The sequence below is a fragment of the Blennius ocellaris genome (genome assembly GCF_963422515.1).
Source record: "Blennius ocellaris genome assembly, chromosome: 2".
Taxonomy (NCBI): Eukaryota; Metazoa; Chordata; class Actinopteri; order Blenniiformes; family Blenniidae; genus Blennius; species Blennius ocellaris.
In genome coordinates this window covers 5,392,026-5,419,890 of record NC_137651.1, presented here as the reverse complement: position 1 = coordinate 5,419,890, position 27,865 = coordinate 5,392,026, and the positions used below count along the sequence as shown (strand labels likewise).

General features: G+C 41.1%; 2 protein-coding genes across 2 annotated transcripts; both read right to left on the bottom strand.

Moving 5' to 3' along the window:
- Window positions 1-36: 36 nt before the first annotated feature.
- On the bottom strand, window positions 37-21,479 carry cpda (carboxypeptidase D, a). The gene is made up of 21 exons (XM_080512874.1): window positions 20,818-21,479; window positions 19,344-19,591; window positions 13,199-13,341; window positions 12,898-13,067; window positions 12,247-12,641; window positions 11,925-12,116; window positions 10,570-10,737; window positions 9,892-10,001; window positions 9,610-9,712; window positions 8,743-8,885; window positions 8,479-8,648; window positions 8,094-8,396; window positions 7,768-7,963; window positions 6,836-6,971; window positions 6,539-6,685; window positions 5,825-5,932; window positions 5,671-5,735; window positions 5,400-5,531; window positions 5,082-5,267; window positions 3,014-3,116; window positions 37-2,450 (listed from the first exon to the last, which is right to left on the bottom strand). The coding sequence occupies exons 1-21, from the start codon at window positions 21,462-21,464 to the stop codon at window positions 2,224-2,226; spliced, it is 4,092 nt and encodes a 1,363-aa protein (XP_080369000.1). The 5' UTR covers window positions 21,465-21,479; the 3' UTR covers window positions 37-2,223.
- Window positions 21,480-22,911: 1,432 nt separating this feature from the next.
- cryba1a (crystallin, beta A1a) lies at window positions 22,912-25,473 on the bottom strand (the record flags this gene model as incomplete). Its single annotated transcript, XM_080509710.1, has 5 exons — window positions 25,423-25,473; window positions 25,122-25,240; window positions 24,662-24,803; window positions 24,083-24,225; window positions 22,912-23,059 (listed from the first exon to the last, which is right to left on the bottom strand). The coding sequence occupies exons 1-5, from the start codon at window positions 25,459-25,461 to the stop codon at window positions 22,912-22,914; spliced, it is 591 nt and encodes a 196-aa protein (XP_080365836.1). The 5' UTR covers window positions 25,462-25,473.
- Window positions 25,474-27,865: the final 2,392 nt, after the last annotated feature.

Sequence of the window (27,865 nt, the reverse complement as noted above, 5' to 3'; positions counted from 1 at the left end):
AAAAAAACCAGATCAAAAGCAAGACATCTTGTGAGATTCTTTATTTGTGTTTTGTTGTTTTTTTGGTGCAGGGCAGCACTTTGTGACAGCACTGAGTTTCAGATGTATTTATCTGCGCATAGATTCATGAAACATGAATATTTGCCAACTTTACAATCCGTAAACATTATTTACAGCAGATTCCAGTTCATTAAAAAAATCTTCACACCAACACTGCGTTGCGACGCACACAACTTTCAAAATTCATACGCACACGTTCACAAACATAGGATAGGAAAAATAATATACAAAAGACAAATCTCTGATGAAAGTCGCTGAAAAACGAGGGCGAGAGTGTATTGCTTCAGTAGTGAGAACCATGCAGAGTGGACACGTGACTGATGAACGGTCTCCGGCGATGATGAGAAACCATTCAGGGAAAGTCAACATGGTTGTTAGAAATTAAATACAATTTAATTCAGGTATCGATTTGGTTTTTCTGGGCTCATGGTTAGTGAATCATGATTGCTTGCTCTATTGTAACACTTTGCACATAAACGCACAAAGCATTTTGAAAACATTTCATACAAATGAAATCACAGGCGCATCTCAATAAATTAGATTTGACTGGAAACAGTTATTTCTACACTGATAACTAAAGTTTTATGTGTGCGTATGTATGTTTCAATTTTAACTGCAATTATGACAGTTTCAAAATAGGTTTAAAAAAATGGATACATGAAATACTGTAAAGATTTGATATCCTGCACCTATTTCATAATTTATCAGCTAAAATGATAATCAGAGAAGGCTTGAAAGATTTCATCATCTTTTGAAGTGATTGAGAAATAATTAAAAAAAAAAAAAAAAAAAAATGCACATTTTATTCTAATTTATTTTAATGCACTTGCATGAAACTCACTGCACTGTCACTTCACACAAGCAATATACAACACAGTCAAGCAGACCACATCCTTCACTGCATGGGTTCTTTTTTCTTTACAAGAAAGAACGACAATCTGCATTTATTTGCCCTGGACTTTTACAACATATACATACGAGTGGCTCTGACATCGTCTGCTCGACTTTGACCATTTATTGACATATTTGTAATCCAAAATCCAGTTTGCAAAACAACTAAAATATTTAGATAAGAGCAAAATGATTCAGAAAGGGAGGGATTACACAAATGGTGAAAAGAAAATCACATGCGTGATCAAACCCAGTGAGTACAGGTTCAATGTGACATCCATGAAAGTCGGCAGTAATTTCCCACAACAGATTTCAAAACGAACCTACATTCTTTGCATTATTAACCTTTTTGAGAGAGGGGGGGGTGGGTGGGGGGGGGGGGTGTTTCCCCTCATCGCCAATGATATGGGACAATCCCTGCCGTGCAGTTAGTGCACAGAACTTCCAAGCATATATCAGAGCACTTTCCACGGAAACAGATTCTCCCATTAGTTTGTCCTACAACTGAGCATCTGCAAAATCTCACCATCAACTACTGAGCCCAGAATAGCCAGGCGAGAATCTGTGCAGCAGCAACAGTCCTCATTTCTCTCCTTTCATGCACCTGAGTATTGGACGGATCGAACTCCACGATGGACCGAGTACTTCCTAATCTACTACGTTGCTCTCTGTTACAAGTTAAAGCCCAGGGCCTGTAACACTTATTGTAGCCAAGGCACTGGATTCCTTCTCCCAAAGGCTCTGACACTTCAGTGTAATGATGCTTTGTTGGATCAAGAAACGGAAATAAAAGCGTGGTGATGATTTATTAAAGTACGAGACTGTGGGAGAAAAACACTTCCACATCCATTGACGAGGAGATCCTTTGGATGTATTGGATGGACGTCTCAGCAGCACTGGACAAATAGTGGTCTAAAGAAGTTTCAGTAAATGGCTCGGAAAGGAAAAAATAAAACAGCTATAGAATTATGAGCAAGCACAACAGTGGACTAACGAACCCCTTTCCTTGCGCTCTTTATTGCATTTTTTTGATGTTGGGTTTTTTTTTCTCCCAGTCTGCTCAACCAGCCAAGCAGACAGAAAAAAAAGCTCTTTAGTCAAGAAACCAGAAGGTTATTCCGAGTTCAAAAAAGTGTCTTTGTCACTTTTATGTTGGTCTTAAATAGTGAAGCTGCTCAGATGTTCAACCGGCTCCTTCTTGCCAGAGGATTGGAATTGTGAGGGCGTTTTAAACTAAAACACTGAGTCAACAGCCACACGGCTTTTAACGTCTCAGATCTTGTTGGCATACAGAGTCTCTTCGTCGCTTTCGCTCTCATCCTGAAACTCGTGGGCGAGCAGCGATTTCTTGGAGCCCATGGAGGTGAGCCGGATCTCGTCTTCGTAATCGTCGCGGTGCTGCCGCAAGCGGTGAAAGCCGTCTTTTTGCCGGTTAGACTTTGCTGCGCATACGCACCAGATGATGCACGCCGTCACCACCAGGGCCGTCATGGAGGCCGCTGACGGGAAACAAAGAAATGCAGAGCTGAGGCTTTCTGCCGTCATGCACACAGACCAAGGATAGGAAGGAAAACAATATATGAACGACATTGACACAATATTGACACAGACAAGCCAGAGTTTCAGGAGGTTGCAGAAGATGATTTTTCCCAGAATGACTTGGTCTTTCAAGTTCCCAGAAGTCATTATAAAACTTCAAAGACTTGATTTTAACTGGAATTATCATCATGTCAAACGGTAACAGTAATAGTTACCGACCATATGTAAAGATTTTTAAATGAAAGCATCTAATTGGCACAAACTGTTTGTCGAGAAGTGTTGACACAATTTGAAAACTTGTGCACTAAATGCAACAACTTAAGAGGAACCTGAGAAAAGACGCAAAAACATCACAACTTACCACTTCAAGATTTGCATTGATCATAAAATGGACTAATGACCACATTAGAGCTTTGCCAACACTAATAGATAAACTAAAGCTGCAATAGTCAAAGAAGTGTGAGCAAACTAATGTGTTTCCTGTGCAGTCAGTGACAAAGAGGCTCCTGGGTGAAACCCTTACCTGCACTGGCCACCACAAACTCTCTGGGGAGGCCCAGGATGCTGTTGTCCATGTCAAACTCAATGATGATTGAGCTCGCCGCTTCATAGGAAGACACCGCTACCTGCAAGGCAGCACGAAACACTTTAAACTCCAACGAGTACGTTTCAACTTCCTCTCAACATGAATGTGTGTCAAACGTATAAGCAACACTTTACTTTTGAAGTTCCTAAAAACATGTTTCAATTTTCACCCCCCCCCTGGCCAGCTTGATTTTGAAATGATGAACAAAATGCAACAACAAAAAAGTGAAGAAGTACCAGATCTTTGAGTCTGTCTGAATTTGTTTTCCCTGTCTGCTGGGGCTCTTCACACAAGGGAAGTGGTTAATTACCTTATTAGCAAGTCTCCGGTGTGGCAGGTGGGGCTGCTTAGTGTGATCTGGTCAGAATGTCTTGCTCGTCTGAAATAGTGCTGGCTAAAATGATTTGCCAAATTACAGAGATGAGATCGAAATCGCAGGAATCTGAAACATAGGCTTCAGTAACCTGCCTGAGTATTTAGGTGCAGTGTGTTAAAATGGGAGCGCACCGTTCAGAAACCTGGAAATAAGGATCTCAAACTCTAATAAGTGATGTGGGGCCTGAAAATACACCTCAAGCTTTGCAGCTACAGGGTAAGTGTACCTCTTCATTCTGTTTTCCAGGACCAGCAGAGATTGAAATGATGTTTTCTGAATACACCAAGTCTAATGGAGCTTTTACTTCCAGAGGTATGAGATGCGTCCTTATGAGCTCAGGCAGAATGTTCGATGCCCTAAGAAGTATGGAGAGTCGACCAAAAGGAGGAAATTCATGCCGGCTTCAAATTATGTTTTGGACCATGTTTCTGAACAGACAGAAACGGACTGTCAGAAGCCTCTGGATGACAGATATATAAGAAATGCTGCCGTTATCCCAGATCTCAGTCCATCATGCAGCAGCAGGTCCGACACCGAGGCGACCTCCAGCACTGCAGAGACCACCTCCAGCACTGCGCAGACCACCTCCAGCACTGCAGAGACCACCTCCAGCACTGCGCAGACCACCTCCAGCACTCCTCTACTGATCCACGGGTTCACAGTGGCACAGTACCAGCAGACGTACCACCTAGTTGTGGATCCTCTGCTCTTCTCTCCTCGCGGGAAACCCGCAGCCTACAGCCTGAAGCTGGGCCGAGTCATCAAAGAACGTGTGTTTCGAGAGGTGGCCTACCCGCTGTTTCAAGAGTTCGTGCAGTCAAATGGAAAAGTGGAAGTGACGGAGAGGTTCTGTGTGCTTCGTCCCACACCTCACATAGACGTCAACCGATGACCCCTGCATTTCCTTCAACATGATTATCCAGTTCTTTATCAGCACTTTATTTTTTTTATTTTTTTTATTTGACTTCCTGATGTGGGTTGTTCACCATATTTTAAATAGTTTAAGTCTTTTAAATGTTTGAAGTTTGGCTGAAAATTATGTTTCTCTGTTGCTGCCAAATTGATAGGGAAGAAATAATAAGCTATGAACTGTCAAGTACATTTTAAATTGGGGAATATAGTCTCAATCCATTAGGTTTTGTAGTTTGCATCAACTACAGGATTGCTGTGCTCTGTGTGTGTGTATAATAAGCACACAAACAATAACGTGCTTCTTGTAAAAACCAGGCCAGAGTTTCTCTAACTTGAAGTTCCAAAAACTAAATTCCAGACTTGACTTTTGTTACACTGAATATTCAAACCATAACAAACTAAAAATGGACCTTAAGGACCATTACATTTGATGTTGACTGCTATCACATACAATCTTGTACATTCTAATGCCTGCTTCAAAAATTAAAATGTTTAACCTAAAACAAGCATAGTTTCAATCATTTGTTGGTTGAAATGACTGAAATATGATTTTTCTTTTCCAAAAGCTTTAATATGACTCGGGCAAAAAATTCTGAGGATAACAAAATGCATCTTCCATCCTTATGTCACTCCATGAGGAATTAAAACAGGGGTTCAGATGATCTTAGAGGGCGACCACAGCCCGTAGTTTCCTCAATAAACAGTATATAACTGTACCTTTTGATGTTGTTGCTGGTAACCATCAGCTAAAGCTCGAATATTGTGGTTGCCAGGAGCCAGGAGTGCGTGGAAATAGCCGCCTTCTGTTGTTAAAACCTCCACTCCTTCACCGAGTACAATGATGGCCCCGGCGATTGGTTTTCCACTCTTGTCTCTCACCACACCTCGCACCCCTTTATGGACCTGGGTGGAGATTCAAAAGAGGGAAAATGAAGCCTGTGTGTTGGGGTAACTCCCAAAGAGTACTATATACGGTTTATCTCTACATGCAATTTGGACATTTGCATGTTTTGCTGAGAAAATCTTGTGTCCTACCTCCACCAGCATGCTCAGGAGAGACTTCTTGTTCTCGGCCCAGAGTGTGGCCAGCTGCTCGGTAGGGGGGAACAGGCAGCAGCCAGTGTACACTGTGATTTCTGGACAGTGGCCAAAATCCATGCTGAAGTCCTAGAAGGACAAGGAACAAACATCGTTAACCAGTTGAAATTCTTAAATAATCAGATGGTTAAAACATTATACAAAAATAAAAGTCAGAAAGACACAAATACTACAACGTGGAAGTGTGTGAGTGTTTACAAAGACTCACCTTCATGCTGCCCATGTGACTTTGTCTCTCTGCTGCCCTCATGACTCCATCTGGGATATTGCCCACTGTGTTCCAAAATAAAAAATTAACCACTGTCATAGTTTTCATGAGTAATATCTAATGTGGAAAAAAAACAAATATTGAATGAACATACTCTGTCCACCATTTCCATTGTTGGAACATCCAGTGTCCCCGAGGTGCATCTTGGGGTGGTTGTTGGCGTACATGGTTGCCAAATGTTTCAATGTCCGTTCATTAGCAACTGGAAAAAGGAAAAAGAAAAATAACTCAATACATACCTGCATAAAAAGTAACCTTGATATGTTAACAAGTGAACAAGTTCTTATAAACTCTGAGTTTCAAGATGACTTCTTTGTAATTGAATACATGTCATGTCATGTCAAAAATGAAATTACTGGCATGGCAGTGTTAAAAACACAGATATAAAATGAACAAATTGAGTAATACAAGCACAAAATCTGGAATTAGGCATGTAAAACTTTGTCAAGTTTCCTGTGACCTCTGAGGAAAATATCTGAAGTTTTGCTGGAAAGCGTTCCCTCATTAGTAGAAGCATCTGGAGATGTGACACGATTAAATAAATCTAAATGACCGCAACAAGTCTCAACGGTTCAGTTTTTTTGTTGTGTTGTGTATTTTTACAGAACAAGTCAAAAACTATATTTCAATGCAGAAACCAGTGATTTATCTAACACCAATAAGCATTTTTTCGACAGGACGTATGAGCCTACAGACACAAATATAATCTCTGTTTACTGATCTCAAACAGCATATACTACAAATAGTGATCTAAAAAAAAAAAAAAACAGGTCTAAAAATAGCTCTGCTTTCTACACAGTGGTATTACCAGTCTGCACAGGCTTGTCATAAGGATAGGTAGCAACAAGGGAGCCTCCATCCAGGGCAACAGACAGGGTGAAATGCTTATTCAGGATAAAGTTCATCATTGCTCTGGTCTCTGGCTGGGCCTCCTCCTTCCGCTGTGATGCATTACCTATAGAAGCAGAAAAAGCAGCGAGGCAGAAGCCAGAGGTTTTGGAGCAGCCTTAGACATACATGATGCTATATATTCAAATCAAATCCTGAATAGATCCATTTTGTGTTTGTATTTCATATCCGTTAAATAGAGATTCGCAGTACTAACCGAAGAAGTCTCTGTCCAGATCTCTGGCGTTGAAATTGGTTAAGCCCTGTGTGGAAGTGCACTGCTTCTCAATGGCCTGCTCAAGCCCATCAGGGTTCACAGAAGGCACGATGAAGATCTGAGTCTTGTTGATCAGCTACAGAAGGGGGAATTAGAGGAAAATGTTTATTACAAGCCAGAACTATTTACTGTATCTGTTCAAAATCTTAATGCTATGCGTGAACAGAAATGCCCATTTGCTTGAGTGCTTACCATAAAAACTAGATAGCTTTCTAGTATGCTAGGAACCAATCTCAAAATAAGGAAATCTGCAAGTGCACGTGACAAGACAAGTGGTCCTTCAGAGCAGAGGACACCAACCGCAAACATACAGCCATTGTTATCTTTACCAGTCATTAGTTTAAAGAACAGAGGATCCTGGGAGTGATTGTGTGGGGCCCCTATAGAGGGTTTACCAACAGGGCGGAGTCTGTTTGTGTTTACAAGAAACCACGGGATTTCATTAAGCCAGAACCCTCAGGAGGTCTGTGATTCATTCTCCAAGACATTAAGAACCACCTCCTCACAGTTTCTACAGTCAGCGCAAGGGTATTTAATATATAATTATGCTGTCTGGATAGCAAGGAGAAAACACAGAATTTTAATCTGTGAATTCACTTTATATTTTGTTATGTGAATGATAAAAAATGCCTCTATAATTTAATTCCTCCACTGTCATGAGATAATAATAATAATAATAATAATAATAATAATAATAATAATAATAATAATAATAATAATAATAATAATAATAAAAAAAAATAATAAAAATAATAATAAAAATAATAATAAATGACAGTATTTCTCTCAGTTGCTGAGGCCACAGAAAGATTGTGTGATACAATCTACCCAAGATTTTAAAAAAATAAAATAAAAGAAGCTTTGAAGCTCACCCTGGTGATTGCTGGGTTCTTGCCATAGTTGATGCACAAGAAGGCTGCAAACTCCAGCAGCAGTGCTGTTCCCACGGGGGCGTTCCCATGGATCCCAGCGACGAAGCGGATCTTTGGCTCTGATGGGTCGACTTCTCCTGGGTTGTTGGAGATTTCCAAAGCCCAAATGTTTCGGAACTCCACACTTTGGCCTAAGCTAAATTATAAAAAAAGATACAGAAAACAAAAAATACAGTTGTACAATTTTCTAACAGAAAATCTTTCAACAGCAAAGATTAACATGGTGTCAAAATAGGTTGATGTGCTCAAATCCAAAAGCAACCTACCTGTGCAAAAATGTAAATTTTGGAAAGTTGAGTGTGAGGCCTCGAAGAAAAGCAGAAAGGTCTTTGGAGCGTCTGTAGTGTAAGTTGCTCTCTGTGGCTGTGCTCCTGACCAAGTCCTCCAGACCTTGACCCAGTGACAGCTCCTTGATCAAACTTTCAAACTCTCTCTCAGATGGATTCTGTGTGGCCTGAGGTCCATCGGGAGACTGGCCGTGACTGTCCGAGTGCAAACGAGTCAGCCTGAAGTCCACCACCTCTGCTCGATCTTTAGAAACCGTGGCGTAGGTTGTCACAGGGGTGTACCTGGAAGACGGCGCATGGGGATGATGAGCATACACAAGACATGTCAAGCCCATTGTCAGCTCTTCTGAATTAAAAATGTTACCCGTCGGCAGCGGCAGTGATGGAATAAGTCCCAGGGATCAACAGTCTCCAGTAGTCTCCGCTCGAAGCCGTGGTGATGTTGTGGTCGATTCCGTCCACACTGATGGTGGCATTGGGAATTCCTTTACCGTCCCTGATGTCAGACACTGTGCCTTTCACTCCCATGTGAACCTAAAGAGACAAAGAACACGGCCAAAAATAGTTGGCGTATTTTTGTAGGCTGCCTCGAAGGTAAGTGGAAAACTGAAGAGAATGTGTTTGTCACCTGGTTCATAAACTGAAGCAGAGCTCGTCGGTTTTGCTCCCAGAACTGCGGCAGCTCTTCAGCTTTGGGGAACTTGACACAGCCCAGCTCGATGGTCACTTCAAAGCAGTTGGTGTTCAAGTAGTTCCAGTCCTGCATGCCACCTGGACATCAGACAGGTTGAAGGAATCCGACGAAAGCCACAGTGTAGAAAGTTGATGACTGTAAATATGCTTGTCAAACCACTAATGTTCAACAGTCAGGGTTGTAGTGACACTAATGGCCAATCATTTGGAATGATGTTTGGAATTGTAGTCAAATCCAACAATAATCTGCTCGCTGTTTACGCAAACCCCCTCAGCAACTTAGCCTTTATTAAACAATAAGCTAACTGCCGCAACAACCCTGACTTGGACAGAACAGCACAAAGATGGACAATAACTTGTTCCTCTCTCGGACCATTACTTCTCAAGTTTTGTTATCCCCTTTCCTCTCCATTTGTGTTTTCAGTGTAATTTTATCTTTTGATCTGTTTTAAATTGCCTATGTCATATTCACATCTGGTTTTAATCAGACTACAGGTTGAGGTTGGGAGTCATTCTGTGCGGAGTTTACATGTTCTTCCTGTATGTGTGTAGGATTTTGTGAGATACTTGGGGTTTCTCCCACTATATAAAACTCACAGAAAATGTCATTACACTTGGCACTAATAACCATTGTTAATATCACTTTACTAAGATGTGTTTTCACCCTTCATTGAATTGGTAAAAGAGGTCTGAGAAATACTTAATATCAACACATCGAAAGACAATGTGCATGCAGTGAAAATCTAAATAAGAACAGAGTGTTTTGGCTGAAGTGACAAAGCACGAAAGGTGAGGGCCATACCAGGAACAGTGTACCACTGGGCACCGTTGGTGATGCCATCCTCAAAGTATTCACTAGGGTACAGCTCTGCACAGGGGTGTCCTTTGTGCATCAGGCTGTTCTCCTGCGCACACATGGAACAACCAAACAATGAGCGCTGTTGTCGAGGCAGTTTTTCAGACGTCAGAGATCAGATTTACAAAAATAACCATGTAGATTCAATAAACACTCCCCGAGTAAAGTACATAATCCCACAACTGGACATTATTTCTACCTAAAATAGATATCACAATGTCACTTTACCTCCGAGTAAGCTCGGGCCAACTGCTGAAAGACCTTGTCATCGGGACACTTGCTATAATGACTTATCCCCTCTCTATCATCATCGTAGGGGTAGTTGACCACCAAGGAACCTGAAAACCAAAACACATAGATAAGACAAAAAAAAAAGTCTATAACATATGAATATACAGAACTTGAAATTATTTCTAATGCTGACTGTAACATGCCCATTCATGATATCAAAGATGGTGTGCCCCAAGGCTCAATTTTCGGCCCAATACGTTTTAAATGACATATGCTTCCACTTGGAGATATCATCGAGGAACTGAGCTAATTGATGACCTTCATAATTTCATTTCAAGGTTCTTTTAATTGTATTTAAAGGTTTCAATCTTGCACCTTCTTCTCTTGCAGATTTACTTTTATCTTATGAACCGTGGCGACTCCTCAGGTCCTCCGACGGCGGCCTCTTAATCATCCACAATTGTTTATGGAACAGCCTGTCGGAGAGCCCGAGGACTGCAGAGAATGTTCGTGTTTTTAAAAGACCTTAAAAGATCTTTCTTCTTTCTCTCTCTCTCTCTCTGAAAATTCAACTTTAATGTTAAAGCATACATAATATTTTAAACTGTAAGCCACATTAAGAAAGTTTAACACAAAAAGGCAGATAAAGCATCGTGTAAAAGCTTAAAGACATGCCTCCATGGAGATTGGCTGACAGGACAAAAGGGACGCTTTTCAGCCAGTTCATGACTGCGAGAGTCTCCGGCTGTCTGGGATCTGTGATGGTGACAAACTGGTCTGGGAAGTTACGATTCAGGTCAAAGTTGTTGCTGTTGTTGCGGCCGACATAGCTCACTATGTCACCTGTAAGGAGAGACAAGATGATGAGTTTTCCTTCATGTGCAACCAAAGGATTCCCTCGCTCGAGGACAAACTGTATATCGAGACAGCAGCTCCACCTCCCCCCACAATACTGTCAGCGGCAGCTGAAGGCTCCATGAAATAGAGAAACGCATTTCCAAAAATCTTGGAAAAGAGGTGTAGGTATGTATAACCCACAATAAGCAAGCAGAAATGCCATCGTAACAGGTCACAAGATGTGGAACAGCTGCTCCTTCCGTTACACAGAGCAAGCATTGTAACAGCAGTGCTTGAAGACCATCACAAAGTACAGGAGAGAGAAAAAAAGGATACAGGGCTTATTGTTTTCCAAATACAACTACATTTATGTCAAATGTATCCCACATTTTTTTTCCAATATTGTACATACATCAACATAAAAGCTTACAAAATGCACCAGTCACTTAACCTTGACCTGTTCCCCAACACTGAAGCCTTTAAAGCTCACCAGACAGAATCTTTTCTGACGGTTTCGGTCTCAAGTTACACAAATGAAAATATAACATTCACAACTGTATTTGATGTCTGTAAACAGATAACCTCATGTTACACACTAAAATTGCTTCACAAATGTAAATACATCCAATTTAATGCTGCATTTGGAAACATATCTCCGTCAACTTGAATGTGTCTGAGATTTTTTTAAGTTTTTTCCCACACAGGAATGCAGTCGAACTGGCTTTCAGCCTTGTTTTACTTAAAATGGCTGCAAATTTCATAGCAGTTGGTACTGTGTAACATTCCCTGAAAAGACAAAATTATAAAATTATGTTTAAGCTCAAAAACATTCAATTTTTAGACACCCTAAAACAGAAATGTCCCGATTGCTAACTGTCAAAGATTTTTTTTTAAATATCTTGTTGTTTTATCAGAACTTCATTAAAGTAATTACAAAACTAAGCAGAGAGCCTGATAACAAGCTGCTATTTGAAATGAGGTATATTAGAGGATACGGATGCAGGATTGTGGACCTTCACAAACCTGGATTCAACAGACCTGTTTAAAAGCGTTTGTGTGACATATTTGTTTAGCAAACTCTACTTTTCAAGTCGAGCACTTGTAACTTGTGAAAAATATCCCATAATGTGATCTTTTAAGAGTTTCCAGATGGTGTCACTTTGTTATTCACTGCTTGTCTTTCTTCTTCTTACCTTCTATGGAAACCTCATAACCGTCAGGGTTCATGGAGGGCATGATGTGAATGCGGGTGTTGTTGACGAGACGCGTGACCTCCTTATCAGTGCCATAGTTACGGCACAGGTACTCAATGAGGTTGAGCAACATCTCTCGACCCACCACCTCATTGCCGTGCATGTTAGCCACATACTTAAACTCGGGCTCACCTGGCAGGGAATCAGGAGCGAAACAGACAATTAAAGAAAGTACTCCCGACTTTTTTTTAAGTTAGCGTGACGCATGTTCTTCATTACGCGTGAAAACTTTGCATGATGACCACGTCCCACTCAGACATACCATGCTCGTGAACCTCAGGGTTGTCAGAGATGACCATCACATAGAGCTCACGCTCTTTCACGGAGTGGCCAATTTGGTAGAGATGGGTAATCGCGGGGAATTCACTGCTGTACTTGCGCAGAAATAGCTCCATGTCGGCAAAGTTGTGGTGACGGAATTCCTGCGGCTGGATGGGCTGCGCAGGCGGAGACAATGTGGGACTGCTCCTGTTCTCCTCAGAGAACGCTGACGGAGTCTGGGCGACGTGAGGCGACTTTCTGCTGGGGATATCTGAAGTTGTATTTGGAACAGTGATGCCACCTTCAGTCCCTCCAACCGCAGGGGGCAGGGTGAAGTTGAGTTTACCGGCATTGCCCTCCGTGACCTGCACACTGAAGGCCGTCACTGAAGTGTACCTGCGAGCAAAAAGAAAACAATTCCACTTCGAGTTCGACACCAACAATATCTTTACTTTAGCCTCCTTTGAAAAAAAAGTTAACCAGAGACTCAATGAGAAGTAAAAGCAAAGGCAACAAACATAAAACCCGTTCATCATGGGCCACTGCAACGGAATTTAAGGTCTAATCATATTCTCGTGTGTTATTTTTTTTGGATGAATAACCTCTGCTAGTTAAAAAGAATACATGAAGTATAGTTAATCATATTTCTCACCCTGGGGCCATGGCTGTGATGTTGTAAGTTCCTGGCAGCAGAAGGCGGTAGTAGTCGCCATACTTCCCTGTGGTCAGATTGTGTTGAATTCCTTGCACCACAATACTGACGTCACTGAGGGCGGCGCCACTGACTGCATCTTTCACAAAGCCCCAAACACCGATGTGCACCTGAGTGAAGGTGGAATTGCAAGCTTGAAGATCAGAGGACTGAGGCAGGCTTTGTTCATGGCAAGACATCCAGAACACACGTAAAAAAACATGTTGCTGTTTCTCAACACGATCTTAATTATAGGTGCTACCTTTTCCATGTAGGCCAGCAGGGACTCCCTGTTCAGATCCCATTCATTATGGAGCTCAGAAGCAGGAGGGTACTTGCAGCAGCTCAGCTCCATGGTGATTTCCAGGCAGTTTCCATGGAGGTAGTTATAGTCCTGCATCCCACCTGAATACAGTCCACCAGTTCAAGAAACAGAGCAGAGAAAAAAAGGTTTAGAAAGAAAAAAAAAAAAAAAAAAGCAATTAATTTGGTATAATAATCAAAACCTTGATGTGTATAAAGCATGTCGAAAAACAAAAGCTTTTCAGTTGGAGGCTTCTGGTGCCTGATCAGTTAATAAGCAGAGAGGCAAACTATGTGGAAAGACTTGAGCCTGTCTTTGTCCTCTCGGGGCCGTGGTTTAAACAGAGTGTTTGGTGTGGCATTAAGCCATGACATCTGCCGTTTGCCAGCCATCTAACCCACCAGCAAGGCAAACAGCAGCACACAGGCTGTCCAGCTGGCCATCCCTGCAGAACAACAGCAGGCAGTCAGAGGCTCCCTGGACGGAGGGTTGCTATGACCGCTTGCCGAGCGCCCACTGGGACCGTTTCCTCTTTTTCTTTTTTCTTTTTTTAAAACATGTCAAAGAGCTCACACAACACGGAAAATAACTTCAGCAAGGCAACGGTGTCACATCTCTCTCAATGAGGAAGGCAGAAACCACAATACGAGATAAAAAAAAAGTTATCTTAAGACACACATTTGACTTATTCATCTTACACACCACATGATTACACTATATTCAGCCGTAAACTGCCAAACAACACAGCTGGTAAATGCATTAGCCTGAAGGTCATATCACTAACCTATTTCAAATCACAAGGACAGTTAAAAAAAACAACAACATTACAATCTGGAATAAAAATACATAAATAAAAAAATTTAAAAAACCACTGCAAACTGGGTTGTGGTAAAGGCTTAAACTTCGAGAGCAGACATACCAAAATACTCGCACGGTCATTCCCGGTCAAGCAACGGCAGCTTGAAACTTTGGCCAGTGACTTTCTGATTATAGGTCATTTGACGGAAGCAGGAAAAGGCCAAGACAGGAGAACTGATAAGATCGTGGTAATCATCAGGAACGTTTTGAAACTTCTCAGTTCAGGTTCAAGCAAGTTTACAATCCCTGAACAAAAACAAACAAAAAAAGAATAATACCAGATTTCACACAATAATTCTTAATGTTTGTAACTCCTATTAAAAAAAAAATCACTTTCTGAAGCAAAATCCCTGTATGACCCGATGTTTATTTCATTTGAATAAATTACGCTTAAACATTCACAACTACACATTTTACTTTCTCCTTTATTTCCAGAGCAGTTCAAAAGAATAATAATTTTCTTCTTCATTCTGTCTGAACTGCATCATGAAATCATTCGACATTTTCCCGACACACTTTCCAACATGTTGGCCATAGAGTAATTTATCAATCATAAACTAATGGTTGCACACATGAGCAGAGGACTGCAGACACTGATGTTAGATGTGAAAACGGCTGGGTTGGGGGAAATTCCCTCATGACTTTAAGCTCTGAGGTGCCAGTGGAGACAGCAGGGTGCCAGGCCAACCCAAACATTACACTGGAAATAACTCACTTGTTAACTATGAGCAAATAACACAAGATTTGCATTTAATTGCAAAGTGTGTGGACACTTGCATCCAGTTTGAACGTCACGTCAAGGATACCAAGCTTTGCCTGGAGCTCTCAGTGGCTTTAAGAAGTTTAAACTGAATCACGTGCCACTGTCCTCATAAATTAAACATCCCTCATGTACAAAGAGTCTGAAAAATAAACAGAGAATACAGGAACCTCAACCTTAAATATCCTGTTCAAGTGCCGGATCCAGCGGCACACCCTAAACTCAGCAGGAAACCGCCGCTCAGGCAGCAGAGTTAAAGTCAGAGCTGGTGAAAGAGCGTCCATGAAACCGCACAACAGATGTACTCTGCCTCCGGCCAAACCCTTCAAATGATCATCAGAACTAATGATTTCACACAGTATAAGCATCATGTGACTGAGTCAGGCAGTGAAGCAATATGGTGACATGAGCTCTGAACACACTCACACGCCTCATCAGCCCTGACACAATACAGTAGCAGATCTCGGTTTTATTTACTTAAGGATGTTCAAGTATTTACAAGACACATTCTTAGGGAACACCACACGTGTAGTACTCGTGTCTCTAGGCAGGTGTTACCACTTGAAACGGAAGCCTTAATTTCTCATATTAAATTGTGTTATAGAGCCTTTTCATTGTACGTAATAAGTAGAATGGCAAACACTATGTTCCAATAAAGATCTTTAAGCACTTTATTTCAGGTGTAAGAACGCCACTGAATTCCAAAGTATAGTGGGTGCACAACTTTTTTTACCACATTATGACAACCATATAGGCACTGGTCCCGTGAAAATGTTGTTCACTGGAAATAGCAGATATAAAATCAATTATCCATTGAATAATGAACCTGATTAATTTAGATTCGTAACTTTTTGTTCGCTCTCGCTGCGAACAAGCTGGTGTTTGTGACGACTCGCTCCCGCTCTGTGAAGCAGTGCCCAAATCAGCACCAGCCAATCAGCTCTGAGCTTCTAAATGACGTCGTTAGTTCAAAATCACGTGATCTGAATGAATGGAGCCACAACCTGAGCATGTGCACTGCCACTTCACTGCGTGCAATACACACTGTATGGTGAGAGAGGGGCCAGCCCCACTAATGCAATACACACTGTATGTATCATCAGTACTGTATCATCAGATATTAACCCACCTTGCATGCAGCCCTTTGTGATGACACCAGGTGGGGTACAGCTCCACCTGCCCCTAATGACCAGTTGCCCCTCCTCAAATCAACATTTTTATTTAGATTTATTTGCTAATGTTAATTTGAATACATTAGAAACTTTCTCTTATGTTTCTCTACATGAAGTTCTTTCATCGCATTCAAAATCTGACGGGCCCAGCCACACACAAACTGATTGACTGTATGCAGCTACGCTTTTGTCGGCTTCGAGGCTGTTCATGGTGTAAGCACTTGAAGAGAAAACCAGTTGTTTTCCAATATGGCGGAATATTTTGTATACTTCCGGTCGTGTCACTCGTGGCTGTGGTGTTAAATATTCATGGCGCTGTGATTTGGCCATAGGCATGTTTGCACATTTCTAAAACAGTTAAAGAAAGAACTTGAGAAATTAATTTCTTAATTTGTTCTGTCTCTACTAATACAGAGGCGCCACTAATCCACAGAAAGATTGCTGCTGTCGCTTTTTTGTTACTGTATTTCAACATTTCCAAAGATTTCACTCCTTTGATTCGTGTATTTCTATTTGTACATTTTTAATCCATGGGCAACCAAAGACGGTAGCGAAACACCCTTGCCTAAAGTGTTATGTTTCGTAAGCTCAATTTAACTGGGATTGGTGTCATTAAGGACATTTGAGCTGTGAGGCAGTGATTCAATGGAGAACTGTTCCTGTGTCATGGTCCTGGATCATTACATCCATAAAAGGTTGTTTGTAAAGTCAGATCATTCAGCAACAAAAGTGGAAAATAAACAAAACACTGAACTAGAAGTAAGTGAATATAATTTAAAAAAAAGGAAAAATCTGTAGTTAGAAGCTCATAAAACCTTGGATCAAACTCGTGGGCACCCGAATTAGACGGCCAAACAAACAAGACCCAGGCTTCCAGGTTACACTTCATCATTATTTCCAGATTATTTCAAGCTCTGGCTGCCAAACAAAAAAATCTACTGTTCCTCACTCCTGGCGCTGGCACTTTGCCGGGGCCACTCATTATGCCACACAAAGTCCGAAATGTTTTCATCATCTGCCATTAGCGCACTTACAGCAGTCACATTTGGTCCAGTGGAACATGAGAAGATCCCAGTATTGTCTATTCAGCTCTTTCATGCCTTGTGGTGACTTTCTAGCTTCATTAATAGGCCTTGTTGACAATGTGGACCTATAAATGCTGGCGTGTTTTCGTTGAGGAACCACAAAAAAAACGAATTGTTCAATATTCTTAAAGCCTTCTCGTGCTTCTAGTTCCTTATGAGAGAAACACGGCGAGGTCCAGGCACACTGTGAGTGAAGATTGTGTGCTCAAGGCTGAGGTAATAATCTACAGCTCCGGTTACTGAAGCATTTAAAACAGATGGTGTCGCATGCATTAGTGTAGTGTCGAGGTCAACATGAGCCGCAACAGAAACAAACCCTATTCCAAAGGAATTCCATTAGCCAAACTAAGTTACAGTGTTTACATTCCAAACTTAAGTGAGGATATACAATAAAACATTTGAACACTTCTGCTTTCCCCGTAATTTCCCACATAAAAAAAAAAAAAAACTCCCAATAAACGTTTTGAAAAATCATCATACTGGTAATTTATAGTACCAGAAGTTCCGAGTTATTTAACAAATAAAAAAAAAAAAAAAAAAACTATTTTGAGATTTATTTACCAATATATTTTGAATTTCTGGTCAGAAAAGAGGCCAGCTATTCATAGAGTATTCACATACAAAAATGACTACAGCACAAGAGACGTGTCACTTCTTTGAAGCTATGATTTGTTCAAGGCAAACGTACGCAAATAGAGGTAACTATTAAAAGACGAACTGTTGATGCTTCAGATTTGCTACAATGTAGTAGGCGTCGTGCAGTAATCAGACGCTCCAGACACATGAGATGAGCGAGTAAAGCAAAGGTTGTAAAGTGCTCCGTTGATGGAGTGAAGCCGTATTTGTCAGCCGTGAGTCAGACAGAAGCTGCAGCACGGTCAGCCGCAAACAACAACAAAAATATTCTGACAGGGTTTATGCATTCTGGGGAAGAGTCAACAAAAGGTTCAGCCTGAGGGATTTAAAATAGACACAATCAGCTGTCTGCTGCTCCAACATTTAGGTAATAACAGGCTGGAGTGGACAAACGCAATGAAGAGTGCACTTCAAGCTTAAGTGTTTCAAAATTTGCGGCATTTGGACCTGAAGCAAACTCAAAACCAGGCCACACTGCATTGTCTTCAAACAACTTTTTGGTCAATATGTGTTGCTGATGGGGGATTAAAAAAAGCTTCTACAGCTTTTGAACATGCTTCGTTGCGTTTCATAAAGACGGAAAATCATCTCTTCAGTCAGTGTGTGTTTTGAACCTTGGTACATTCCCTGGGAATGGGCAGTCCATTGGTGATATTTAATTCATTCACTCCAAAAGTGGGTCTTTAAAGACTACTTGAAGTCTGATAGCTCAAGCCAAAGAGCTGTTTGTGGAACAAACATGGCACTTGATGAACTTCAGAAGCTCCGTTTCATCACTGCTCTTCATAATTGATTTGCACAATGCAGGAATTGACTCTTGTGGACATTTGGAAATTGTGAACCTAAGCTCAATTTTTCTCTTTTTCCAGCTTTGGCCAAGATGATGTGACTGCACCACAATTGTACACAACTGGTGTGTGAAGCACTTTAACTCAGTGGCTGGAATGTAATCAGGAATGCCTGGTTTGGAGATTTGGATATTGTTGAAAATGATCTATGATGGAAGAAAAATCAGTTGACGCTAATTTTGAAAGACCTTGGGTACAGAAAAGAATGTCGATGATAGGCTGATGAAGCAGGTTGTAGCACCAATTGTACAAAACCTAGATGGACTGCGAACAATCGGGTATTACACTGAACATTCTCCATGTTTAGCTGATGTGCTATGAAGACAATAGACTAATTGAAGGTTCCATACAAAAACCATTCAGAGAAACTTTACACGCCAGCCTTCCGTGACAAATCGAAAGATTTAGTGAGCAATGACAAAGGTTCAAAATGAGAGTTTGATTCAAACCAACATATATAATAATGGAAACCTATAATCTTTTTTTGTTCAGGGACAAATACCAGAGATAATACCAGAGGTTGTGTAGAAACACATGAGACATTATCCATGGAAGACAATCTTCTACATCCTTGGACTGAAAATCTCAATGGATTTTCATCGACATGATGAAAAAATACGTTCTATGTTTGATTTTGGGTTTTTTTCCTACGATCTACATCAACAGCTTGTGGTTTTTCACAGATGTATGACAACCCAATAACAGAAACTCAGCATTTTGATTGATGAAACATGCTTCTCTTACCAGGAACATCGTACCAATGTGCCCCATTGGTGATGCCATCTTGAAAAGTCTCTCCGATGCTATCTGGACAGTAGGGCTGACCCGTCTTCATCACAGGGTGGTTCTGGGAGTACACCAGGGCTAAGTGGCGGAACAGAGCGTCGTCCGCTGACGGACTGTAGTGGTTTTGCCGCTGGTGGGAAGCCGAGTCATCAAAAGGGTAACTGGCCACCACAGTGCCGCCATGCAGATTCCCCGACAGCACAAACCTAGACAATGGCAGATTCAAACAGCAGCAAGGAGAGTTTTACAGATTTACTGAAGTCGCTGTACAAACAAAACAAAGTCAAGAGATAAGTGGTACTGGGAAAAGATGAAACCTGCCCGATGAACCTCTGAACTATTGAAGTCTAACTGCTGCCTCTACACATCATCACTCAATCGACACTATAACACAGGGGCAATTTATCTGACTTATCTGATTTATTTTTTTGTACACTTTTAATTTCTTTTTCATATGAGTATGTTTTCATACTTTTGTTACTTTGCATGTTTTGGTTTGAATTCGTAAAAGCAGTCTTTATATTCCACTTAATTTTAACAATCATTCTTAGTTTCTATTTGAATTCCCCCCCCGCCAACCAATTCTTTACTACTTATTTTGTCTCGTCATTTTGTCCATCTTCTCCTAAGATGTGGTTGAACTTGCATCAGAAGTGCTTTATAAATAAAGTTTGGTTCATTGAGCAAGACATGCACATAATGCAGATGTGATCTCATGTTGTGTTGTACTGGAATACATTTTGGACCGTATTTTAGAATACCGTCTTTCAAGACCATATGTTTTTATATAAATGCATTTAAAACATACTACTTTGGAGCGTGCCATAGAAAAAGGCTGTGATGCAAATTTAATTTCTTATGAGGCATTTATAAAGTTTTAATAGAAATTTAGGATGGTAAACATTACATCCCATTGCATTCATAGTTGTTTTTAGTGCACATGCTAAGATGTTTCAACTTTCTTTGAGAGCATTTTTCATTATCATTCGGAGATCACTAGTATGACAACCCAATTGGGAGCCACTACAGAATGGTCCAAGAGCCATATGTGGCTGTAGAATCCTGGCTCATCAATACAAGGCAAAGCAGAGATTTGTGGCGATATCATCCGCTGTCCTGATGGCTGAGATTATGTTGCATTGAGTGTGTTTCTTTTATATTTGAGGTTGATTTGCAAAAAAACTTCAAAACTGGACACCATTCCTGTCATGTACCCCTCTGTATGACAGTGTATATGTCACATCATTTGTCAGTTTACCGAGAAGATAAGAAATGCTCACAATAATGAACTATTGTGAATTAATGGGCTTGGTTGAGAAGCTCCACAATTTATAACCTTGGTGTGTTTTACAGCAACACTGACCTGTTGCCGTGGCAACAAAACCCACCACAGCGGGACCCTGTTGTCTTCCGTGTGCTCAGACAAACTCACTTTTCCTCCTGGATCCACTTGATCACAGCCACGACTTCTGGTATTGTGTCCGGATCCACAGTCCTCCCGTCGTACTGGTCGGGGAAGCTCCTGTTCAGGTCCTTGTCTTCGGCGTTGTTCCGACCCCCGGCGTCGCCGCTGCAGTCCCCCTCCTTCGACCTCTCGAAGCCGTCGGGATTCATGCTGGGCATGATGTAAATATCCGTCAGGTCCACCAGCTCAGTGACACGCGGCTCCACGCCGTAATTGGCCAGCAGGTGCTCCACCAGGTAGACCAGCACCTGCCTGGACACGGTTTCGTCTCCGTGCATGTTGCCCACGTATTTAAACTTGGGTCTCCCCGGCGTGTCTCCGCTCGGGTCCTTGGTGATCCGCATCACCCACAGCTCCCTGTCCTCCACGGACCGCCCGACACTGGACAGGTTTGCTACGTGGGGGTATTTCTGGGCTAAGGATCGCAGGCGGTCGGTCAGCTCGACATAATTGTAGTATCTGTCGTAGGTTTCCACGGTTTCCTCCTCCGACGCTGCGATGCTTCGCGTCCGGTGCAGCCTGGCGTCGCACCGGGACACGGCAAGCAGGAGAACGGCGAAAAGTGACAGCCGCACGGTCAGCGTCGTCCACGGCTGTTCCGAAATACGTACCATTTTGGGTTTACGGTCTATCGCTACACCATTCGGACGTCTGGGTTGAAGACGCAGACCTCTGAGGTTTGTTTTGTGCCTCTGCGAGAGGAGTGTTTTGCCTGTCGGAGACAGTCTGGCCTGACTGTTTCCATCTACTTCCGCTGACCTCAGTGAGTCGGGGCATCGTGATGACGTCACATTTTAAGGTGGGCTGGGAGAGTTCGACATAAAGTACATTTTTAAATAAAATGTCTATGAATGAAGACAAATAAGACTATCGTGTAAAAATGAATCATGTAAGCTATTTCAACACGTGTAAGATATCCAAAACATCTCGTCAACCATTTAATTGAAATGGTATTTAAATTAATTCACGATTGAATTGTTATTTTAATTCATTTATTAATGAAATATTAAAGTTGCTATTCAATGGTGTATTTATTTGTGTTTATTTGTGCACATTTAGTCCTTCATAAAACATAGTCATCTGTTAAGATAATATGTGAATGTGGTATTCAATGGTTTTCAATGTTTTATGCTCCTGTATAATTTCCAGATTTGAAGTGAATAATGATTCTTTCTTTTCATGAAGAAACAGCTTTTTTTATGTGAAACATTTGATTTAACTTAATTCTTTTCAGCTTGGTTTTTGAAAACATATCTTGATACTATAGCAACAGCAACAGCAACTCTATTTTTATTTTTATTATTCGACAATAATTTATCTGCACAAATGTGTGAACAGTGACTCTCAGTGTTGACATAATATATTGACCAACCACTCTCTGTTTACCCAGACTAAACATTTTAGTTATAATTTCTTTAATATTGTGTCTTTGTAATCGTTGCTGGTATGCAATACGATATTATAAAGAAAACCACAGTACCTCGTTTGTAGTGTGTTTTGATTGGAATGATGCATTTATGTGATAACTACAGGTTATCACATAAATGCCCTGCAACTGTACTGAACATTTCTTCTCTAATGTGTTTTTTCATAGTACACAATTGACAAAGATTTTTATAATAGGGTTAATGTTTGAAGCATCAAAAGCTTTTGGAAAAACAATAAATCACCACTGACCACCACAGCATATAACAGCATACTCTTGTAATTCTGTTTATTTTCAGTTGCTGGTTATTGATTTCATTAATCACTCATAACACTGTATTTACCCAGGAATGCGAGGAGTAATAACTCTAAATGACACCATCACGCTGCTGCACCTTGAGGCTTCTATATACTGACCTCCTCCTCCTCTCCCTTCTTCAGTTTGAGAGCATCTTTTCAGAGGCTCTTCTATTATTCTCATGACTACTTTTTGATTCTTTTTGGCAACAGAACAAAACAAAAGTGCTTTAAACAGTGTGATGGTGAAGCGTGAGAAGTTGCTGGAATGACTGGGTGAAAGGAGGAGGAGGAGGAGGAGAAGGAGGAGGTAAAGAGTGGGAGAGGAGCCTGCAGGCCTCATTGCTGGATGCGGCGCAGCGATTGCACCTGGAAGGACTGCGCATGGGAGCCCCACTCTCTGTAGTGTTTGTATTTGCCGCCATGCCGGTCACTTTCCAGGATGTACTGGTAACCACGGTAACCTGGAAACTGGTAGCACACCCAGCTGTAAGAGGAGGAGGAGGAGGAGGAGGAGGAAGTGATGAATGCATTGTCACACAATCCGAACACACATTACTTTTATTTTAGTATGTTATGTTAATAATAGTTTTAATAAATGTTTTATTCTGCATTTTTGTTATAAAAAAAAATTCCATATGACAACAGAAGAGATTCTACTTTACATCTGATTTTGATTCCAAGAGAAACTGTTGTTGTGTCATTATTTTATAGCGCACCTTTTTGTGCAAACTTATTTATACTTCTACTGAAGTACAATTTAAGCAGTTTAAAAGTCAAGTGGACTTCACTTATAGAGCTTTTCAACATGAGCAGTCTGAAAGTGCTGGACATCATTAATCACATTCACGCATTCACACACCAATGGAGGTTGCAGCCATGCAAAACACTGTTAATCCAATGGGAGAAATCTGGGGTTCAATGTTTTGCTCCAGCACACTTTAAAAAAATGCTTTGTTGCACGTAAAAATATCATAACCATTTAGATGTTTTATTTTTTTATTTTTTTATTTTTTTATTTTTTTATTTTTTTATTTTTTTATTTTTTTTTATTTTTTTTTATTTATTTGTTTTTTTATTTATTTGTTTGTTTGTTTGTTTGTTTATTTTTTTTATTTTTTTATTTGTTTGCTTGTTTGTTTATATTTATTTGTTTGTTCATCCATTCATTCATTTAAACAATACATATTTCCTTATGATGATACCCTGTGTGACTCATATTTGTATTAACCAGCTATTAAACCTCTGGATTAGTTTTTGTCATGATTATAAGGCAGTGGCTGCCATGCGAGGTGCTCACACCCGATTGGGAGAAGCATGAGGTTCAGTCTTGCCTGAGGACTTTTACACACAGAGACAAGTTGGAATCAAACTGAAAACATTGGAAGCTCAACCAACTGAGTCACAGCCAATCTTCATCTGTTCCCACTGATTGTTCCATCATTTATGTCATGTAGCATTTTGAACCGCACCGATCCACAAGATACAAAGTGTGAGTGACAGGACTTACGCGCCACTCTGAACCTGCATGGATCCAATCTCGTTGTTGCCCCACCCCATGGCCTGCAGAGAAGGGTAGTCATCGTTTACCTCCCACTGGCGCCCCACGAAGTTCTCCTTTTCAAACAAAACCATCTTGGACTCCTTATGATTCTGGGGGCAAAAAAAGAAGAATATCCAAATGGAAGACATGCTCTTTAAGATTTGCAGAGATAGATAGATAGATAGATAGATAGATAGATAGATAGATAGATAGATAGATAGATAGATAGATAGATAGATAGATAGATAGATAGATAGATAGATAGATAGATAGATAGATAGATAGATAGATAGATAGATAGATAGATAGATAGATAAAAGTGATGAGACAGCAAAGACTATGCCCGAAAGAGTGCTTATTCATTTGACCGAGACAGAAAGTAATACTGCACTGCACTCTATTTTTAACTCAAGTCATCGTGCAATCATCAGTCAAAAGTCACTTTTGTGAAATAAATGGCATCCCGTGCGCTTGTTTCAGATTGTTTTCGAAAACAAAATAAGGAATCTGATGGAGAGAGCGAGAGAGTTCAGGAGGGCAACGCACAGCGCAGCAGAGGGGGCAGAAGGACATCATCCTCTCGATGTGGTAGGCGTTGCTGCCGCTCCACGACTCCCAGTAAGGATACTCTCCTCTCTCCAACACAAACTGCTGTCCGCAGAAGCTGGAGTGCTCAAACCCTGCCCATCTGTCATCAAGGAGCAGAAACATGTCATCAGCATTACTCAAACACATGCATATCAGTGGAATAATCACAGTGTGGGCGGGGGGGGTATGGGTTTTATATTTTTGTATCTTCAACAAAGATGAATGAATAGTGAACATTCATGCAGAATAAGCTGATGCTCAGCAGATGCCGTATGACGCATTTCCAATCATTCCTGATGCAACCAATTCAACTGAAGACAAACTTTAGAGGATTGCAGCTGCAATAATGCAAATGCAGTTTTTTCTTGCAGTTTGTTTGTCCCTCTTGTGAGAATTGGTGCCCTTTGTTTGCACTCACGCTCCGCACTCCACCTTCAGGGAGCGGACGTTATCCATGCTGCACTCCATGATGTTCTGGCAGGCTGAGGTAAACTCGAGACGTTTGCCCTGGAAGTTCTCCTGGTCATAGACCGTGATCTGGAGAAGACACAAATGCATACATGTCGTATGCACAAGTCACACCCATGCACTCATTTGTGTAGACAGGCATGCATCATTCATGTCATCAGCTCAGGCATGAAATTAAAAAAAAACAAAAAAAAGCTTAATCAGCTTTCGTTAATCGGTTTAGTTAATCCATAACAAGATATCAAGGTTACCTTCCATGGTCCCAGTGGGTTGGGGTTATTCAGAGCCATGCTCCCGTGTGGCTCAGTGTTGATTTACCTGCAGAGCAGAGAGAGGCATGTTATTTTGAGTTCTCAAACGCCATACAGACAATTACACCATAGAGTTGGAACAAACCACTTTGATGTGGTTAACATGTGTCTTTTTATTTTCATCGGATGACAAGATGTAACTCTACTTCAAAACAGGTGTGTCAGTTATACTGGTTTGACAGAACTATGGTGACAACGCAAGGTATAAAAATAGCAAGAGCACATTCATGTTTGCAATTATTCTTTGTTGTAATTTATTGATGTTTCTATTTCACAAACCGGATAGCGCACTTTGCGTCAACAACAGCCAGAAGTTTCTCCCAGTAGATTTGCCAAATAAAGTTAATATCAAAGGTTTGTGGATAAATATGTGTATTTTGTGTCCTTATAAATGTTAATTTGTCGAGATTTTGCTCATTAAATGTAAACTTCTTCATGATATACTTATTCACCCTTAAACAAAATAAATATTTGTCATTATCTGGAGGTTTTTATGCTCACCGGTCTATCGACTCAATATCCAGCATTGATATACGTATTTCAGCTTCATAGCTGTTTGTGGAAGTATGCTTGTTTCAAGCTTAATTTATCACAACAGGGTGTATCATGACCCACTGTATATAACCAAACAAGTGACTTCATTATATTTGGGTGTGAAACCTTCCTTGAAGTGAACTCAACCCTCAAACTTGAGGGAGCCACAGCAGCGACGCAAGTTTGTCCTTCCTTTCCACTTGTCAGTATGTGTGTACATCTGCATGTCTCCCCCTTAGTCTATAGCGTTTATGTGGATCAGCAGATAAACAAAGGAAGAAAAAAAAAAAGACAAAAATGTAAAGTGACAAGGCTGAATGGGGGGGGGGGGGGGGGGGGGGAGGGGTGGGAGTTAGGGGATGAGTGGGTGTTGGCTTACCTGACCGGTCAAAAAGAAAAGCTGCTCAGTGCTCACAGGGGGCTCCACAAAAACCACGTCCTGAGCCTGGAGCAACCGGACCTATTTATACATGCCGGTGCTGGAAAGCATCTGGACCTGTGGGTCGGGGCAGGAGTCAGCACATTGCTGCTCCAGTCATTGTTCGGCACTGAGCTGCTGGGCTTTAGTGAGCTGGACTGGATGGAGGGCACCGTGCCCAGTGCAGATAAGCACCATAAGTTCCAAAAGGTCCGTGACCCTGGGGGGGGGGCTGGACCAATTGGCCTGTCTGGCACAGCTGAGTCCAGGATCATTGCAGTCTTGCGAACATCTCCTGTGCGAAAGGAAATGTAGAGTTCAGAATTTATGTGGAGAGCAAATGAAGGTAGTAGAAATGTTGGGTAGCTTTTAATTCTTCCAACTTATCTTCTGAACTGAACATCAGACGGTGTCTAACAGCAGAGCCTGGCTTCGACTTACCCAGTTCTTTCCACACGCCGCTTCATCCTGTCCACCTCTACGGACCCCACCTCTCTGGTCCTTTCAACTGCTACACACACACATACACACACACACACACACACACACATACACACACGTCTATGTATTCACACATACATTCAGAGCATACACTGGGATCTCTCTCGCTCTCGCTCTCTCTCTCTCTCACACACACACACACACACACACACACACACACACACACACACACACACACACACACACACACACACACACACACACACACACACACACACACACACACACAAAGGTCAGTGACTACACATAATGGTGCACATTTACTTCCTCTTTATGTAACATTGTGAAACTTCACATCTCTATTCATGATGGACTTTGTCTTTTTTTTTTATTGATGACCAACTATTTTCACAGGGTCCCAAAATACATGTATTTGTTGGTGTTTTTTTTGAAAAATAGCAGATTTTGTAAATGAATGACGGCAAGAAAGATCAAAACAGCTGAGATAAATTACAGTATCAACATGCAGACAGTAGTCAACAGCTGTGCTGAGCTAAGATGTCTTCTAATACAACATAGGCACCGTAAACACAGGATATCTAATATTACTCATATTAGGGTAGTTTCTTGCTGCTTCCCCAGTAAACATAAATTAGGTGAAATCGTAACCATTAGCTTAGCTTTGACAGTAAAGCTTGCAGTCATCTCAGAGGCAGAGAGGTCTGCAACTATATCCATTTTTATGATAAAAGAAATTAGTTACGAGCTCACAGAAGCTTCAGTATAGCAGTCATCTGTAAAGAAGTGCATTGAACAATTTTTAGTGAATGCACAAAAAAGGAAATATATGTTCTTCACACCCATTTATTTTGCATATTCTGATAAAATAGTCAGGTTTCGAATATTAAAACAGATTCACTTGAAAATATTTCCTGTTTTTCTGTATGAATGGTTTAAATGACTTTACATACACTATAGTTGTAGCAGTGT

Excerpts from the sequence above, each read along its gene's own strand:
- cpda (XM_080512874.1), bottom strand. The coding sequence starts at position 21,464 with ATGGTACGTATTTCGGAACAGCCGTGGACGACGCTGACCGTGCGGCTG. Across the intron at positions 12,642-12,897 it reads ATCACAGCCATGGCCCCAGG|GTACACTTCAGTGACGGCCT; the intron begins GTGAGAAATATG and ends TTTTGCTCGCAG. Across the intron at positions 5,268-5,399 it reads TCCTGAGCATGCTGGTGGAG|GTCCATAAAGGGGTGCGAGG; the intron begins GTAGGACACAAG and ends ATCTCCACCCAG.